Here is a 20,051-nt window from a genome sequence, read left to right as displayed (position 1 = left end):
TTAAGGCAGTTAGCAAATTTTAAGTAACATAAATCATCTGGTAATCTCTTGGTTCTGGGCAGGGTTAAAGCGTACCTGTCCACTTTTAAAAAGGAGTCACATATCTGGAAGCTGATGAAAAATCTTCTTGGTGGGAAATCTTGTCTATTTCTGCTGTGAATGTGAGTTCTTTGTGCTGTTAGTTTAGATAGAGTGACCTGTTTTGAGATGTTGAAATAAAACTGACATCTGAGTTTGTAAGAATATTTGATGGCTATTATACATCTGCCCAGGTCTCCTAACATCTTTCTTCTCCTCACTCTTAGCTTAGAGGCAAGACAGTAGTGAAGAGCCAGTTTCTGTGAGTAGAATTTTGTGGCAGAGACGGAGGGGCACAGGTCCTTCAATATGAAGAGTTACCAGTGTCACAATGAGCATCCATAGGGCACACACCATTAGAGAAAATTAATCTGGTTAAGAACAAACACGGCCCCAGAGTTTTGTCTTTTTTTTCTAAGTATAAAAATAAACTACATTCTTTGTTTAAAAAGTTGAAAAATGTCAAAAGTTGTAAGACAAAAGTCACCTATAGCCCCATCACCGAGAGATAACCATTGTTAACATTTTAGTGTTTCCTTTTAGTCTCTTTGCTATAGTAAACTTGCTAAAAGTAAACTTTTTCTCTCAGCCTTCTCTCTGGTTAGGATGGATAAACTGTCCCCACTCTGAGCAAAGGCCAGCTCACCTACTTGTTCATGTACTTTCTCCAGGAGTCACTGCTCTATCTCTCCCCTCTCATCTGCATTGTCAACCTCTCCCTGTCAGCCTACAATCTCCCAGCTTTAAAAATCTCTCCTTTGATGCTCTATGCCTTCCAGTGACTGCACCATATCCCATTTCACAGCTGAGCTTCCTGAAAGAATACTCCATATTCCCTAGCTTTCTTCTTCATATCACCTCTATCCTTTAACTCTCCCAGCCGAGGCTTCCCTCCACCCACTCTACCGAGATGGCCCTCATCAGGGTCACTGAAGAACTTGCTGGGTCCAAACTCAAGTGTTATTCTATTTTTCTTGAATTTTCAATACTATTTGCCAGAGTGGACCATTCTCTCCTTCTTGAAACACTTGGTTCATATGGCTCACAACAGACCCCACTCCCTCAATCTCCTCTCTCTCTGCCAGGTTCCGAAATGTTAGTGTCTCCCAGAGCTCTGGTCCCCTTCACTTCTCTTTCTAAGCACTCACATGCAGTAACCTCATGCAGTACCATGGCATTTGCTCTATAAGCAAATGACATAAAAACCATTTCTAACACGGACTTCCTCCTTGAAGTCCAGACTCCTATATCCAACTAACCTACTTAGTAACTCTAGTTTTTTATTTGACTGGCATAGCAAATTTAACATCCCCCAAACAGAATTCATGCCCACCCTCCACCCTATTTCAGTAAATATAGAGGAATTATACTATCTTCCACAGACCATGAACAACACCCAAATTTTAGGCCGGGCTGCCCAGGTAATGTCTAGATAGATAGATACGTAGGTAGGTACGTAGGTAGATAGGAAGAAAGATACAAGTTTTTTGAGAGGGACTTGTGGTACAGTAATATCCATATAAGAATCAACCATGACATAACAGTATTCCATTTCAATTTCTATTCCCAAGACTGGAATTGCCATGGTTAAGTATTTATTTATTTCCCGTTCTTTCCTTCTTTTTGAAAAAAATCCTGAGCATTTTAACTTCAGATTTTTCCCTTAAAAAAAAAACCCAAAAAACAAAAAAGCAGCTGTATTTACATAAGTGTATAAAAATCTAACTTCAAAGTGAATCATAATCTTCCAAAACTAAAAATTCTATAAATACAGCTTTTTTTTTTCTCCCCAGAGATTACAAAACTAAATGGGGAAGCAAACAAGATTAGGGCGGCTGAAGAGCCAGAGATAAAGCTTTACGTGCTTGGCAGTAAGGAATGAGGGGCTGTCATTTTGAATTCTACTCAAAGACTGAAATATTGTGCTGTAAACCTTGACTACTATCCTTAAAAAACACTTCTCTCCTCTTCCCCAGCAAAAAGATGGTTAAAAAGTTTCAGCTCATTTAAAGCTAGGTTATGCCAGTAAGTTATGCTCAATTGCCTTATTACTAAGGTCTTTGACATGATGGCAAAAATATATTTAGAGGATTAAAAATGTGAAGACACTCAGGGAAAATAGTATGTCTGCCCTCCACTCACCCTGTACATCTCGCTCTGCTGCAAAAAAATTAGTATCCACAGTGGGTGTCCTGCCTCCTATGAGGTACTGCAGAATACAAGTCAATGTAATTCTATGCAAATGTGACTTTTCTTAGGGCAACAATACCAAAAATGGATGCATTCAAATCCTAGGCCATTGCTAATTTGAAAAAGAAAGAAATAGGTAATATTACAGTATTTCTTGCAATCTTTATAATGTAGGTCAAGGCTTTTGACAATCCATTAGGTTATTTTTTCCTCTCTAGAATAAAAAAATTTTTAAAGGCTTTTAAGAGAAAGACCAAAAGATGTACATGAAGAATCTTTCTGGAAATTTTGTTCTTTTTAGAAAAATGTGTTATATTTTGCCCTCTTTAATTAAGCACACGTACTTGTTGGATTCACGGCATTTTACCCCATGAACTCAAATGTGATCATTTTCAGGAAACTCTTAAAATAATCATAAAATTATAAGAAAAAGTATAAATATTTTTAAAACAACTAAGTGTCTGAATGAATTTAAGATGTCTAAAAATGGGTGATGCTATCATTAAAATAATCATTTCCTAGAATCACTGCAAAATTAACATTACAGGAATTTGGGAATCTGATGAAAGCTTTTACAATTTGTAAAGTGGTCCTAATATCTGATAAAATTTAAATTTCCCTATAAGTAATTAGCATATTTTAATACTAAATGGTAATGAAAAAACATCTTTCATTAACTGATGCTGAAGATATTAAGAAAATGACATAAATTAGTCCACAGGAACTTATAGGAAATATGATAGGATTTCATCCTTGTATGTGTTTTCTGAAAGCATTTTTACATGAAAGGAACTTTATGTGAAAGTACTTAGGGGGACAAAATTTTCCAGGCTGAATCAGGACCCTGATAATAAAGAATGAATGAGGAAGTACTTTTTATTCTATCCAGTTTTCTGTTTGTGCTAAAATCACATGAGCACAGCTAATATCACAGATGGTAATCTATCTGGGGGCTGTCTTCTATTAACTGAGGAAGTCACAGAAAATGCTGGGGCTCAAGGGGTGGGGGGGCAATATAGACTCCCACTCTTTAAATTTTTTTTTTTCAACGTTTATTTATTTTTTTGGGACAGAGAGAGACAGAGCATGAACGGGGGAGGGGCAGAGAGAGAGGGAGACACAGAATCCGAAACAGGCTCCAGGCTCTGAGCCATCAGCCCAGAGCCCGACGCGGGGCTTGAACTCACGGACCGCGAGATCGTGACCTGGCTGAAGTCGGACGCTTAACCGACTGCGCCACCCAGGCGCCCCTAGACTCCCACTCTTGATGTAAGAAGTATCCCAAAATTGTGATAACCTGTAATCCACCACACCCTGTCCCGTTTTATCAGAAGCAGGGCAAGAGTTACTTCAAGTTAAAGATCACAGAGTAACATCATTGTTCCCTACCCTGACCACTCAATAAACAAAAAGGATGAATAGTTGAGAAGTCTCTTTGTTTAATGAAAAACAGAAATGGCCATAGCCCCAAACTATAGTCATAACTGCCAAACACTGTGAAATCTGTGTTAAAATGAGAGAGGAAGCTGAGAACCAACATATAACTCCTTAGACTTCCCATTTTCTGAGTTCTTTATTTTCATTATTCCCTTGGGTAGCTAAATTGTGTCATCGCATGGTTATTTGCAGAAAAGAGATTTTTCCAAAAGAAAGTGCACAGCCCTGAAAGGTGGATTCAATGAGCCTTTGCTCAGAGCTATCAGTTCTAGGGGCATGAGTAGTTCATAGTGGGGAAAAAGTTCTGATGAGACCCAGTTCACACGCAGGAAAGCAAGGCATGGGAGCTGGAGAAGACCATGGGATTGACCTATCATCTTCTAGTCCAGCAGAGGGTGGCCAATGGCCAGGGGAAGGCTGGACAAAGGGAAAGAAGAAGCAGCAGCAGTTCATATACTAGATAAGGTCATGACACAGAAAGACTGTCATTACGGATTTTTGCTGTGAGCCACAGAGAGCGTAGTATGAATGGTGCTACCTGGGTTTGTACCGCCCAGTGGCTTCTTAAATGTTCAAAACTGAGAAATGTTCAAAACTTAAATGTGCACTGACTTCTTAAATGTTCAAAACTGAGAGAAGGCAAAGAAAATACAGATTTGGTGAAAGGATGTTCAAGAGAATACAAACTGAAGACTTCTCAAATCATCCTTCCTCCATTCCCACTTTTTTATTTTTGGCTAGAACGCAGCTATTTCCAATCCCACTTGAGAAGACATTCACCACCATCCATACATTAAAAAAAATATTTTAATGTTTATTTGTTTTTGAGAGAGACAAAGAGAGACAGAGCATGAGTGGAGGAGGGGCAGAGAGAGAGAGAGAGGGAGACACAGAATCCAAGGCAGGTTCCACGCTCTGAGCTGTCAGCACAGAGCTCGGTGTGGGACTTGAACCCATGAACCGTGAGATCATGACCTGAGCTGAAGTTGGATGCTTAATCGACTGGACCACCTAGGTACCCCTCACCATCCATACTTTTAACCAAAAAAAAAAAAAAAAAAAAAAAAGAAGAGGAGTAGTAGTTAAGAATTATAAGCAAAAGGCAAATGAAGAACACATACCACAGAAAAGAATCGCAGAAAAAGTGCAGACAAAAAGTTCTCTATCCTTCAGAGATGTTTCTTATATGATCTTCTCATTTAAAAGGAACAATCCAAAGATTTTTTTTCTCTTGGAAGAGATGGTACAAAGCTTTAATAAAGAGATTCTAAGACAACAGAAAGAGACAAAAACTGAGTTGGTTGTGATCAGAAAAGGACTGGAGGAAAAATGATGACAGAAAAAAAGAGGCAGAATAAACGTGACTGAATTCACAGACAGGGTCAGGTACCCGGGTCAAGTACACAAAATGAAAGAGAAAAGAACACAGGTTCAATTGGCTCTCATGAGGCAGCGTGAACTGGCTCCCGCACGTCACAGGGTGTAAGTGAAACTGACACAGAAGGACAGTCACTAAGACACAGCTTGGCGAAGTTGCAAAACACCTAGGGACATCCTGCAGAAGAACTGGCTGTGGACAAAGGGAGGAGTCTCCTTGCCTTGGTTCCCTCAACAGCAACGCACACTGAGTGGAACAGTGCCTGCAGTGTCTGGAGGAACAGAAAATGCACACCCAAGCATATTTTACCCAACTAAACTGAGTTTCGAGCTCAAGCAGGCAAGAATTTAGGGTTTGAGGCTTTCTGGAAATAACTGTGGGACGACACAATCTTAGCTCCCCAAGAGAATAATTAAAATAAGGCACTCAGAAAAGGGAGGGTATAATTGAAAAGACTTGAGGTAAGCACTGAATCAACGTAAATACAGAAAAAAGATTAGACATCCCTGGAAAGCATGCTTATAGACAGACCACGAACACGAAGCATTGACTACATAAAACAATTGTGTAACAGTCCCCGGATGCAGAAATCAAGGAGGTGGGAAGAAGTGTAACTGTGCTAAGTCCATTCTTCAGAGCAAGGAGGTAGCAGATACTGTTTAGAATCAAATCAAAATGAATCTAACCTTTAAAACCAAAAACTATTGAGGTGAAGAAAGATAAACATTTATCTGACTTTCAACAATTTCTTCTTTTCTGCTCTAAGTTTCTCTTTCTTCTGTTAAATATTAGTAAAATACTTAAAATAGCAATCATACAGTTCTGTAAAATGTAACCATTGAGGGAAATTGGGTAATGGTACATGGGTCTTCCTGTACTATTTCCTATAGATGCATATAAACTTATAATCATATCAATAAGAATTTCAATAAAAACAGTATTTATAGAATAATTCCATATTTGTAAGAACTTTCTCTCTCTCTTGCTATACACACACACACACACACACACACACACACACACACACACTCACCAAATATTTATGCTAGGTCTTTTATTTTCTCTTGATGCTGTGGTTTTAACTGATTACCTAAAACTTCTTTATATTTTTATATATTTATTGGGTTTTTAAATAAGTAAGGGATACTTTTACAAACAAGCTAATATCCATATTCATTATTCTTTCAAAAGAATTAAGAAGCAGAGATAATCAAAATACGTTTCAAAGCAAAGGGTTCCAACCACTGGCATCTGAGAAATGTAATAGAGTGAGTGAAGCAGGCAAAGATAAGTGGGAGGAGCATGTGAATAACTCTGCTGCCACAACTGGTAAAACCTGAGTGATAATGAGAGCTCAGGCCTTATAAGTCGAGGCTTCAAACAGAAAATGCAATATTCTCTTGCAAGAACAAGTTTCTGTGTTCTAGAACTGCATGTGTTGCTTAGAAAACAATGGCATGACCAAATCCACCCAACCCATAACTTCCACTATCAAAAACGCCTCTATGAAACACATGATTTACCCCCAGGGTATTAGTCAGATTCTCCTGATGAATGAATAACTGAATTTCAAGAAACAGCTAAGAGATGAACGTGAGAACTTTGCTTCGGTGGTGTTATCCTAAAAGAAGGACGGTGCCACACGACATCATCGAGATGATTTTAGGAACAAATGAGATATTAATGTAAATGTTACCATTTTTTCCCCAAGTCCCCTTTTTGCTTCTGCCCCTAACCCAGTAAGGGAACTATAAAAAAAAGTTTTCTCTAGAAAAAAATTTAAAACCCTTCTCTCAAAAAAAAACACCCTTTCATGTTGTGTCTCTTTTTTTTTCACAGCTACGTAATAAGTAGTTAAGTGCACTATTAATTGTGTCTATTAAATATATGAAGCCAGCTGAGGGCTTTCTATTCCAGATCTCAACCCAAACTCTTCAAGTCAAGATAGAAAGTTGACCCTCGGACAACCTGGGTGTGAACTGCATGGGTCCATTTATATGCAAGTTGTTTTCCAGAAATACGGGACGGTACTGTAAATGTGTTTTCTCTTCCTTATTATTTTCTTTTTTTTTTTAATGTCTGTTTATTTTTGAGAGAGAGTGATACAGAGTGTGAGTGGGGGAGGGGCAGAGAGAGAGGGAGACACAGAATCCGAAGCAGGCTCCAGGCTCCGAGCTGTCAGCACAGAGCCCAAAGCAGGGCTCGAACTCACCAGCTGCGACATCAGGACCTGAACTGAAGTTGGATGCTCAACCGACTAAGCCACCCAGGCGCCCCTCTTCCTTATTATTTTCTTAATAACATTTTATTTTTCCTAGGTACTTTGTTGTAAAAATATATGTATATATAAATAAATATATGATACATACAACATGCAAAATGTATTAAATGACTATGTTCTCAGTAAGGCTTTTGGTCAGTGGTGGGCTCTTAGTTCAGTTTTGGGGGAGTTAAAAGCTACACTTGGATTTTCAACTGCACAGGGGGTTGGCACCCCTAAGCCCATGTTGTTCAAGAATCAACTATATATTTATTGAGATCTTACTGCATGCAAAGTCCTGGACCCCACACTGGAGATACAAAGATGATTAAGATTCACAAAATATATTGTATATAAGTACCATTAAGTGATGGTGATAACTTACACTGTGTCAGGTCCTGTGCTTCATGCGTTTTCAGGCATAGGCTTCACAGCTCTATGGGGTAGGTATTATTAGCGCTCGCATTTCATAAACAAGGATTACCTGGATCTAAGAGAGGTTCAATAACTTGCCCAGAGTCACAAAACTAGTACATGGCAGAACTGGTACACAGAAGGATGAGGACTCGAACCCAGATCTATGTGACTCTGAAGCAGGAACAAAGGGCTGTATGACCACAGAGGACAGAAGATGTAAACATGTGCTTGGGGCTTTGGGGAAAGGTGCCTCAGAAGTGCTGAACTGACTTTTGGAGATATGGTTTTGAAGTATATTTTCAAGGAGAGAATGAAGTGGGGGGATTTCAAGGAGAGAACACTGCATGAGCCCAAATGGAGAGGAACAAAAATGCATGGCAGGGTCAGCAACCAGAAAGTGGCCTGATGGCCAGGGGAAAGGTACCAGGGAAGGGATGGATATGGTGGTCATCACAGGCCCATCTACCATCATCAGTGACATGATGGGAGCCTTTGAGGGTTTGCCATTTCAGATCTCGGCAAAATCAAGGACTGAAAAATAACATAATGCTTAATGAAGTCTTGGAGCATGGTATACCTTCAAGTAGTAATTACCAGAGAAATGGGACAAAGTCTTTCTTAAATTAATGCAGTTTTGTTGGCCCCTGCTGATAACTTGCTTACCAATAACAAAGGCAAATCCTTAAACTCATCGCAGAGATGAGGGACACTTTTCAAAGAAATGAAAAGATCACGATGTTGATTATCAACTCATGTCAAGCAGTCACTAAAATAGGGTTGCTACAGGACTATATCCCAAATATTTCAAAGATACCATAAATTAGATTGCCATTTCAAACTTAGTTATTTCTATATTCTTCCCTCTTTTTTTTTTTTTTTTTTTAAATTTTTTTTTTTTTCAACGTTTATTTATTTTTGGGACAGAGAGAGACAGAGCATGAACGGGGGAGGGGCAGAGAGAGAGGGAGACACAGAATCGGAAACAGGCTCCAGGCTCCGAGCCATCAGCCCAGAGCCTGACGCGGGGCTCGAACTCACGGACCGTGAGATCGTGACCTGGCTGAAGTCGGACACTTAACCGACTGCGCCACCCAGGCGCCCCTATATTCTTCCCTCTTAATTAAAACAAAGAAGTCTGGGGAAACACAAGCAAAGATTTATTGACCCTTGAATCCACTACTCAGTAATGTAAACTCCAACTGCAGTACCTCAGAGAAGTTGGGTTATACTAGAAATGCCCATTATGAGTAAATAATACAAAGCAGCCCAAAAAGTCTGACAGAAACTCTTTGTATCATCAGTTTTGTGGATTTCTACTACTAGAGAGGAAAAGAGAAACTAGTAAGAGTACTGGTCTGAAAATCATGGGCTTTGAGCGACAGCCCAGCACTGACCATGAACTGGCTGTTGAATTGGCAGGATTCCATTTTTCTGGCCTTTAGTTTTCTGGCCTCTCAAATAAGGAATCAGAAGAAAAGTTCCCTTCTAGCATTAACAGCCTATGCTTGTAAGATTATTCTCTGGAGAAAAAAAAAAAAAGCAGCATAATACAGAGAAGGACTGAAGTAGGTATTAGGACAAATGGGTTCTGGCCCCAGCTTTTTGCATGACAGGATATATAATGAACCTGAACAAGTTTTTTTTTTTCCCCCTCAGCTGATGGTTTTACCCTTTCCTTGATTTTTTTTTTTACTCTGTACAGCATTTGACTCTGTTTGAAGCATCAACGTAACTAACTCCTAGGAATTATTTATAGCTTCTTAGTACATTTTAACAACTTCTTCTTCCTGTTTACTTGAATTCCTTTATTTATTGCAACTTAAAAGCTGAGATACTCATAACGGTCTTCCTAAGGGATACTTATTCAATAGCCTATTCCTTATAAAATTCCTTCAAGAGACTATGCTTTAAAAGGTATTTAGCTCTTACTTGGGAATTTTTGGGCAAGAGGAAGTAGTAAAGAAAAACATAAGAAAATATTTCAGGTCGGGAAAGGTAAGTTATCATTTCTTTTCTAAATTTCCTGGCCCTAGATGGGCCCTTAGCTTAATATTCCTCGGGCTTAACTTGTCATTTTTCTAAGTTTCCTATCTTGGACAGACACTGCCACCAGGTCATGCCTTAATGAGAACTTTCCTCTTATATTTCATATGGACAGGTCCTTTACCCTCTCATTTTGGCCAAGATAAAACTGGAATTTGCCAAGATAAAATTTACTTAGAATATAAGCAGTCACACACAGACACACACACCAAACAATTAAAACATCCCACAAATCATAGAAGTAAACACGTATGGATACATTTGTCATCTCCAAATAGCCAAACACGAGCCACACACTGTCTTGATCATTAAACATGATGGGGACAGACTTCCTCCACTTCCAAAAAATGTAATAGAGTTAGGAAGAAATACTAGGGACAAGCAAAATGCATCCAAAATTGCTGCCTCAGTCTGTCTTGGTGTATCCATAGTTTACCTTTTACTACCAACAATTAAAGGACGGTGCACAGCAGGACACAGGCGGCATGGGTGGGGGGGGCATCCCCAGTGTGGGCTGTCAAGAACACTGGTTATGTCTTGCCTAACTCTCAATGCTCTCTGTGGTCTGCTCTCCAGGGAGATCTACAACCATACTTCTGAGTTTTCTCATTACAACTTTGATTAAATGCTTGCCTTTCTGTGAGCATATCTCCCTGCATTCATGATTTTGCTCTGCCGTTCTTTCTAGAAATCACGTTCAGAGGGTGGTAACTCTATTTTCACACATGATTAAGTCCTGTTTATCCCACCCCTGATTCAAAGGCCACCTCCTGGATAAGCCCTTCTGTCCCTATTACCATAAACATTCTCTGCTTCTCTCATAGGACATTGTTTGTATTCCTTTCATGGGATTAAAACTTCTTACTTTGTATAATGGTTATTTACATGCTTTCCTTATCCCTTTTATTAAAAAGTGAGCTCCCAAGTGCACAGACTATATATGCTTTAGCCGTCAGACCCCGTGTAACACGCGATCTAGAGCTTTACACAATGGCCTCGATAAATATTGAGACAACACTGGTATTATCTCAATCAATGATTTCCATGGTAGCAAGGATTATATCACAATTGGTAGTGGGTTGAATGGGGGCATAAGAAATTTAGTCATGCTATGGACTAAAAACAGAAAGTAGGAGAGAAGAGTATGTCAAGATAATTCCTAGATTTCTGGTTGGCATAAGGAATTGAGTAGTGGTACCATCAATAAGAAAGTGACCAAAGAACTAATTTTGGGTGGGACAGCATAAGTTCAATTTTGGACATGTTCAGTTTGAAGTATCTTTGAAATGTTCATGTGAAGATGGGAATCAAAAGAATGGTTATTCTAAGAGCAGCCAGGATAAGCATTGTAAAAGTCCCACATATTAAGGGAAATGAGTAAATGTTCCAAAGGGTGAATAATTTTCACAATGGCATACTTACAGCCATTAGAGAAAAATTATCGTGCCCAGAAAATAGAGAGTAAAATGGAATCATGCATTGTATCACACTGAAAAAGCCCTATTAGTACCTCCTACTGATTTTTCTTTCTCTTTCTCTTTTCTTTTTTTGTAAAATCAAAATCCCATTCAAGTGAATTTACATGACATAAAGTCTTATACATAAATAACGAATTGACAGCTTGAACCAGGCTTTTCGAACTGAATGATTAGGTAAGTTTTTAGTTTTTCTTTCATTTGTTAATCCTTTGAGATAAGTCTCAAAGTTACCTTATATCCTGGTTTGAAAACCATATATGCTGGGACAAGTGAGGAGATTGTAAGAACGCCACAAAAACGGTCAGTGTTTTTGACCTAAGAAATAACTATGTTTGAGTTACTAAACTCTTACAAATATTCCTTTTTGCTTCTATAAAATTATATGCAAAACAATTTATACACATTAATCACCACTAGCATATTGAGGGTATCAAGTAAAATATTAAAGTTATTTTGCTTTGTGTATACAGCAGAAGAAATTTTTAAGAGTAACATGTTAATAATATAGCCACCACAAAATGATATTATAATTTGGGATTTATCATTCAAGGAGGTGCTGGGCTAGGTTTTTCCTTTATTTGCAAGGAATGCAAATTATACCATAGATAATATTTTTAGGTAAATGTTCAAGATGTATAAAAGAAAGAATTATAGAAACTTATTTCCATATTGCACATAATGGATATTCATTCAACACTTTTATACTAGTTCCAAAGTGTGAGACGTACTCAGGCTCAAAGTACCCTTCCTCTGTAGGAAGAAAGTCCAAGATGGTTGCAAGAAAGGATTCTGCCTCGTACACAGAAGCTGGAAGTGAGGGAGAAGCAAGTGTTTCTCACCGCATTCTTTCACCAACAACATGGACCTGTGACCTAAGCATGGGGAACCAGATGGTCTCGTAAGGACTTAGAATCTCGAGCGAGTGAGCTCAAGGTCAGTTTACAAATATTTTGAGGCAGTTGTGGCATTCAAGAAACCAGTATTTCTGCAGGACATGTTGGGGTAGGGAGGGTGGGTATCAGAGGTGGCCTCTGAGCAGGCAGTTCTTGAGGGAGGCTATTTGAGGTTTCCTTTGCTTCAGCCTAAGCCTGGCTCTGCCTTCCCCTCAGTTCTCTGAGCCATCCAGTATTTTTCACTCAATTGCTTTTCTTCTTAAATTGGCTTGTTTTTAGTCAAGAATGCTGAATAGTACATTTCAATTACAAATGACTTTCATCTATTCCCATTAAATCAGGCAATTGAGTACTTTGAAATTCTGCATTCAAAAGTAAAACTTTCCTTTTAAAATACCTTATAATTTAAAGTTCTCACTGATTCAGCCTGCACTTAACACTGTTCATTTAAGTCTTGTGAAAAATGCGTTCCCTTGGTTTGGAGCGGGTCACAGAAGCAGTGGCTGCAGGCATGCACACCCTGACTCCTCAGAACAGTTGAGTAAGTTATGAGAGTGCCTTGACTTAACATAGAAAGTCCTTGTATCCATTCCACAGTGCCTCCAACAACGTCCCCTCACTATTATCAGGAAACTAAAGGACTTAGTTTGTGTTCAATTTATTGTAGGACAGTCTTCTTTAAACCTGAATTGTGATTTTTAAAAAAATTATCCAGCCAAATACATATATCAATCCAATTCCAAAGTGAATATCATGCACAAAAAATGTCAGCTTTGAGTTAGCTATGTTGATTTGGTACAGTCAGATTTTGGATCAATTTTACCAATGTTGGGACTCTACCAAACGGTACCAAATCAAATAATTTTGCATGATCTTAAAAGCTACTTTTTCCCAAGGTGTTGCCAGTGGCGTACCACAGCCTACAGTCCCCCTTCTCCCCTCCCCCTCCTTCTCCTCCCCTCCTCCCCCTCCCCCTCCTCCTCCTCCTTCTTTTTTTTTTTTTTTTGCCTCAGTACATCTCACACTTTGGAACTAGTATAAAAGTGTTGAGAGCAGGAAAATATTCCCTCTACCTATGACATGGAACTAAAATCTGTGGTCAAAAAGGTGTTGTGCATTAATGATTCAAATGCCACACCCGCCCCCTCCAAACGTACACTTGTGAAAGATAAAATATTTTTTAAAAGATTTTTAAGTAGAATTAAAAAGACAAAGACATTCTTTAAAACAAGGTGAGCATTACAGTGGCCCTAACAGGTCAGATATGCCCTGGGTGAGAGGACAGAAACTATAGGCTGAAATGAAACCACTTGCAGTGAAGGCCCTTATCTAGGCTGGGTAGAGAGAATGCAACTGAATGTGGGGAGGGGGTGTCTCTTACCTGGAAGAAAACACTGAAAAAATTCTGCATCTTCTTCCTTTTCTGGAGCCAAGTGCCTGAGATGCCACGGGGTCTACTTCCTACTGGCTCTGTGGCCAGATCTGCAATATTCTCAAAGTCCTATCAGGCAGAAAGGCTTCAGAAGCCAGAATATAGCAAAGCAAAACCTCCAAAATAGGAGTAAAGAATGCAGAAGGAAAGAAAAAGCAGAGCAAAATCTCTCCCATTCAAGATGAGAGAGCAAACCAAAATTCTAAACCACAGAAGAAAACCAAATATTAAGGAAACAAATGACCTCAATAATCAGGACAATTCACTCTTATTGAAATGCAAATCAAAAAAGACTGTTACACAGTCTAGACTGTTACAGAGAAAAAGGACTGCATTCACAAAAAAGAAAAACATATTAGCTAGATATGAACAGCCAGATATAAAAAGTCAGATATGAATAAAGAATAAATGTTTATAAAAGATGAGAAATTCTAGAAATGAAAAACACAGCAGTTGATAGAAATATCAGCATGAAAAATAAGTATATAGGATAACTCTAGACTAGTCCTAGTTTAAGAATTAGTGAATTGAAAAACAACTTTGAAGAAATTATCCAAAATACAGGAGGGGTGAATAAATGAATGACAAACATAAAATAGAAAATATAAGACACATAAGGTATATTAGGACATTGCAATATTTATCTCTTAAAAGTAGAAAATAAAAAGCATAAGAGAGGATCAATCTTTAAAGGAATAATGACTGAAAATTTTCTACAACTGAGTAAGACAGGAGTTTTCATATTCAAAGCATATTCTGAATTCTTAACAGGATAAATAAGAATTAGCTTTGTGACTCAGAAACAGAAGTGTTGAGCCTAAAGCAGTGCCCAATATACAGTTGTTTTCAATAATTTTTTCTTTATTTTGATCTCTGCAACTTAGAGCAACATGCTTAGAATCTAAACATTGTGTAGTTCAACCATTCCTATGATGCCTGGATGTTGGGAGACAATCCTCGATGGGTCTCTCACATTTCTGGATGTCCTATATTAGCTTTTTTCCCAGACTATATTTCCAAGGATGCTTGTATTAGAAACAGTCTTGGAAGTTAGAGATAATGTCTCTCTACAGGACAGAAGGAGGTTGGGTTTGCTGAACAGGATAGTAAAGATAATGACTGCTCCAGGACGAAGTTTGGGCAGGTTTGCTAGCCCTCTTCAAGGAGTGGTGTTTCCCAAGCTCAAGATTCCCAAACTGTGAGGCAAACCCACTGTATATACCTACCCATCCATCAGCCCTAGGACTTATGGGGCAAGGACAATGAACATGAATGTAAAACTCATGTTGCTGGCTTAACAAGAGTAGTCAAGTCCTTTGTCTCTGATCTAGGAGTCTCATATCTCCTGCCAATATGCACGAAACTGGAAGGTTAACTTATTAGCTTACAAATAAGGTAAAACCTCAAATTCTCTATAGTTCTTGACATAGTTCTTGAGCACCTTATACAATGTTGGTACACTTCAATTTCTGTTCATTTTGTTTCTTATTTGTCTGCTTGCTCTGGGAAGAAGGGGTTGTGGCCAACTATGGAACTGGATTCAACAAAGAAGAAGTGATAGACATGTATGAGCCCATGGCCACCTCCTCACCATAAACTACATGCTTGCATCCTTCTTTTCTGCAGTTCATTCCACTCACAACATAATGTTTCTTCATTACAGATATATGAGTTCTCTCTCTCCAGCAAGGCTGTAAACTCATACAGGCAAGGACTACTACCTCCAGAGAGGTCTACCATCATTACTCCATTTACTCATGTGAATAAAGCCTGGGCTTTGGGATCAGGATTTGAATCCCTGCTAAGCCATTCATTACCTGTGCAGCCTTGTACAAGTTAATTAGCCTCTGCTAACTTTCTCAGCTGTGAAAATGGGGCATGGGGTGTTCTAGAACATTTCACTCAGGGCTGTTGTAAATCACATGAGATAATATAAAGTCCTAATACAATGTCCCCTTTTAAGTCATGTACTATTTTCTACTCACTTCTCCCAACTTATCCCTAAATAGTGATACATTCCTGAGATGAAACTAATAGAATTCTCAAGAATAAACTGAAATTACAAAAGGCTACTCTTTGACTTAGCACTGTCTCTAGGAATTTATCTTTAGGAAACAATGGATTCATGTACAACTCTGTTCATTACAGTGTTACTTATTAGAATTAAAAACAATTACAAACAACCTAAATGTCTAATAGGGGATTATTTAAATCAATCACTGAATAGTCATGCAAGGTAATGTTCTGCAGCAATTAAAAAAAAATCTGTCATAGAATTACATAGATTTAATGACATGGATATTCACTCTTCAGTGAAAACAAGCATGTTCCAATATGTATATCGGTGGAAGAGGATAAAGAGTCCAGAAATAAACCCACTCTTATATGGTCAATTAATCTAGAACAAAGGAGGCAAGAATATGCAAGGGGGAAAAGATAGTTTCTTCAATGGTGCTAGGAAAAGCTGGACAGCTACATGTAAAAGAATGAACCACTCTCACACCATACACAAAAATAAACTCAAGGTGAATTAAAGACCTATATGTGAGATCTGAAACCATAAAACTAAAAGATAACATAGGCAGTAGACTCTTGGACATTGGCCTTAGCAACATATTTATGGATATGTTTCCTCAGGCAAGGAAAACAAAAGCAGAAATAAACTATGTGGACTACTTCAAAATAAAGAGCTTCTGCTCAGCAAAGGAAACCATCAACAAAATGAAAAGGCAACTTACTGAATGGGAGAAAATCCACACAAATGACCTATCCAATAAGAGGTTGATATGCAAAATACATAAAGAACTTCTACAACCCAGCACCAACAAATAATCTGATGAAAAACGGGAAGAAGGCCTGAATAGACATTTCCCCAAAGATATACATATGGCCAACAGACATATGAAAAGATGGTCAAGATCCCTTATCATCAGGGAAATGCAAATCAAAATGACAATGAGGTATCACCTCACACCTGTCAGAATGGCTAGTATAAAAAGATAAATAATTAAGTATTGGTGAGGATGTCGAAAAAAGGGAATGCTCGTGCACTGTTGGCAGGAATGTAAATTGGTGCAGCCACCATGGAAAACAGTATGGAGATTCCCCAAAAAAATTTAAAATGGCTATACTATACAATCCAGTAATTCCACTACTAGGTATTTACCCAAAGAAAATGAAAACACTAATTTGAAAAGATGTATGCACCCCTGTGTTCACTGCAGCATTATTTATAATAGGTAAGGTAAGATATGGAAGCAACCCAATATATATATATCTCCCCATACACATGGAATATTACTCAGCTATAAAAAAGAATGAGAGCTTGCCATTTGCAACAACATGGATAAGCCTAGAGGTATGATGCTAACTAAAACAAGTCCAGGGATGCCTGGGTGGCTCAGTTGGTTAGGCGTCCAACTCTTGATTTCAGCTCAGGTCGTGATCTCACAGTTCACGAGATTGAGCTCCACGTGGGGCTCTGCACTGATAGTGTGGAGCCTGCCTTGGATTCTCTCTCCCTCTCTCTTTGCCTCTCCCTCACCTGAGTGCACACACACGCTCTCTCCATCTCTCTCAAAATAAATTCCACAAAAAAAAAAACCCTCCAACAGAGACAAATCCATATCATTTCACCTATTATGTGTAATCTAAAAAATAAAACAAAGAAAGAAACAAACAAAAACAGACTCATAAATACAGAGAACAAACTGGTGGTTGCCAGAGGGAAGAGAGTATGCGGCGGTGGGGGGGGGGTGGTGGGGGGGAGGGGGGTGGGGAATGGGCAAAATAGGCGATGGGGCTTACAAAGAAAAAAAAAAGCAGGCTACAGAACACATATAAATACTATTCCAATTTCTTTAAATGTATATCCATCATAAGATACTAAAAGGTTACAGATTAAAATGTTTTACTGATTGATTTTGTTATATACTTCCCTGTATCTTTTATATCTATCTATATCTATATCCCTGAAATAAACATACATATGATCTATAATAAGTAAAAAACACATTTGATATTATAAAAACTATGCATAGTATCTTATTAGAAACCCAAATAGGAAGTAGGAAAATATTAATGGTTTTTGAGTATAGTTCAGCCTGAAAAAAATGATCCAAGAAATAATACTATCAGAATGTCTTGGAAGGCTTATGTTCCTTTTTAATCTCAAATCTAAGATACCTTACTTTACAGAAGAGCAGAAAACACAAGAAGAGACATGCCAATACTAATCTCCTACTGAAGTTTATATTCTTTATTCTGATAAAGTTGTTTAGAAAATGCTGCCAGCAATTACCAATACTGGGATGCAACTCAACATGTGAATTCACTTTTCATGTAAGTACCCCCTTATCTCCCAACCACAAGGAACGAATTTAAATGAGTTCTTTTCTCACCTTAACACCTATTGCATTATAAAATTGTTCAGAGTCTTTAGAAGATGTTTGGAATGAAGATATTACTTGATTACCTGGCTTTTTCTGTGCCTCCCATGCCTTGATGAATATCAATGAATTCCATCAGCTGCTTCTGCAACATCACATCTTGGCCCTCAATTTGAGTAATGAATTTATGCTGTAAAAGATCTGATACTGTTGGACGCTTTTCATAATCTTTAGTCAAGCACCTGCACTAGCAAAAAAACAAAAACAAAAACAAAAAAAAACATGTAATTATTAGATAAGTTCGAGTTTTGGCATTATTATTCATCTTGCTAAGGACTATTATAACACAAGAGGATGAGGCTCCTCTCAAATGTTCATCCTGCAAAGCAGACCTCAAAAAAAAAAAAAGTCAAACTGCAATATGAAGAATGCATGTTTACAAAAGTGCACACATCCGTGAGTGATGAGACTACAGTGATACCAACTTCCGACTAAACACTCCTCCCTAGTGCTCCAGCAAGCACGCTGGCATAGAGGTCATTAAATGTGGTCTCTGCTGCAAAGTCTCCTTTACAAGCCAGGAGCTAAAGAAGGAAGCACTGAAGTCATTACAGTTTGAATGGTTATCTAAAATTAAAACAAACTTTTCCTTTTCCCTCCCACAATGCTTTTAAAGGCTTCTCAATTGATCTATTTCTTTCTATGTAATCAAGCTGCTAACCTACTTGAGAAGGCTAATGTGTTGAAGATGTTTAAATTCCACACCAGTAGATGTTTTTGGAGAGCTGTATATGAAGCAAATTTACTAAGGCACACTGCACCTCTTGGTAGGTTCAACGGGATCATAGCATGAGAAAGGATAAAGGTAGTGAGAACACCTGAAATAGCATCACGAAAGGGACATTTGAACAAAGGGGACATCTAATCAGCCATGACAGGTGTCTTCAAATATTTGAAAGTGGGATTAGACCAGTTTTCAGTGGTCAAAAGTGACACAGAACCTGGGATCGATTCATGGAATTAAGGGAGAAACAGGGGCACCTGGGTGGTTCAGTTGGTTAAGCGTCTGACTTTGGCTCAGGTCATGAGCTTAGGTTTGTGAGTTCAAATCCCGCATGAGGCTCTCTGCTGTGAGCACAGAGCCTCGTTCAGATCCTCTGTCCTCTTCTCTCTCTGCCCCACCCCCACTCGCACGTGTATGCTCGCGCTCTCTTTCTCTCAAAAATAAATAAGACATTTAAAAAAATTAAAAGAGAAACAGATTTCAGGTCAGTATAAGGAAGAACTTTCCAACAGGAAGGCTTCTCAGACAGAGTGGGCTGCACTGGGAAGTATGATTACCTTTATTGGACATGGTTACATAGTGATGGATGGCCACTCAGTGCACATGTTCAAGAAGGATTTATGCTCTGTGTGTGGTTTGGGCTGTATACATTTCCAGTACCCTTCCAACCATGAGATTCAGAGGAGCAAGACAACTGGTCAGAGTTGGGCTGACACTTGGGATATAGGAAAAGAAAGAAGAAGAAGAAGACACCCATGCCTTGACTTGGGCAGTGGTGTTTCTAATCTGTACTGTTACTCCTCCTGGTATGATAATTTAGCAATTTATTTTCCTGGGCTTAAGCAATAACATATTTCCCAAGGATGTTAAAATACGCTAAGGAATAAGGATGATGATGTCTGAAATTAAGAACAAGTGCTCTTAGTTTTCATTTATTTTCATTTCTGTTTCATTAACAGAATGCATCAATTTCTGACATCTGTAGCACTTGTTCAATGTATTGAGTAGAATCACATATGAAATTATTTTATTCAAGTAAAACTGTATCAAATAGCTGATGTGAGGGGCGCCTGGGTGATTCAGTCAGCCAAGTGTCCAACTTCTAATTTCAGCTCAGGTCATGATTCCAGGGTCGTGGGATCGAGCCCCGTATTGGTCTCCTCCCCGTGTGGAGCCTGCTTAAGAATCTCCCCCTCTGTGCCTCTTCCCAGCTTATACACTCTCTCTCTAAAAAAATTGTTTTTTAATATTTAAAAAATGTTCAAATAGCTGA

At 38.5% G+C, this 20,051-nt stretch overlaps 1 protein-coding gene across 1 annotated transcript in view; it reads right to left on the bottom strand.

Moving 5' to 3' along the window:
* MYO3A (myosin IIIA) overlaps positions 1-20,051 on the bottom strand; it is a 226,806-nt gene that overhangs the window by 153,138 nt on the left and 53,617 nt on the right. Inside the window, exon 8 of the mRNA XM_047066241.1 lies at positions 18,081-18,236. Coding sequence (XP_046922197.1) covers positions 18,081-18,236 — 156 coding nt within the window. The remainder of the gene's footprint in view (positions 1-18,080; positions 18,237-20,051) is intronic.

Source organism: Lynx rufus, unplaced genomic scaffold, assembly GCF_022079265.1.
Source record: "Lynx rufus isolate CCGP_SWC_20201006 ecotype Redwood Valley unplaced genomic scaffold, mLynRuf1.p SCAF_7, whole genome shotgun sequence".
NCBI classification, from domain to species: Eukaryota; Metazoa; Chordata; class Mammalia; order Carnivora; family Felidae; genus Lynx; species Lynx rufus.
This window is presented reverse-complemented; position numbering and strand designations above follow the sequence as displayed.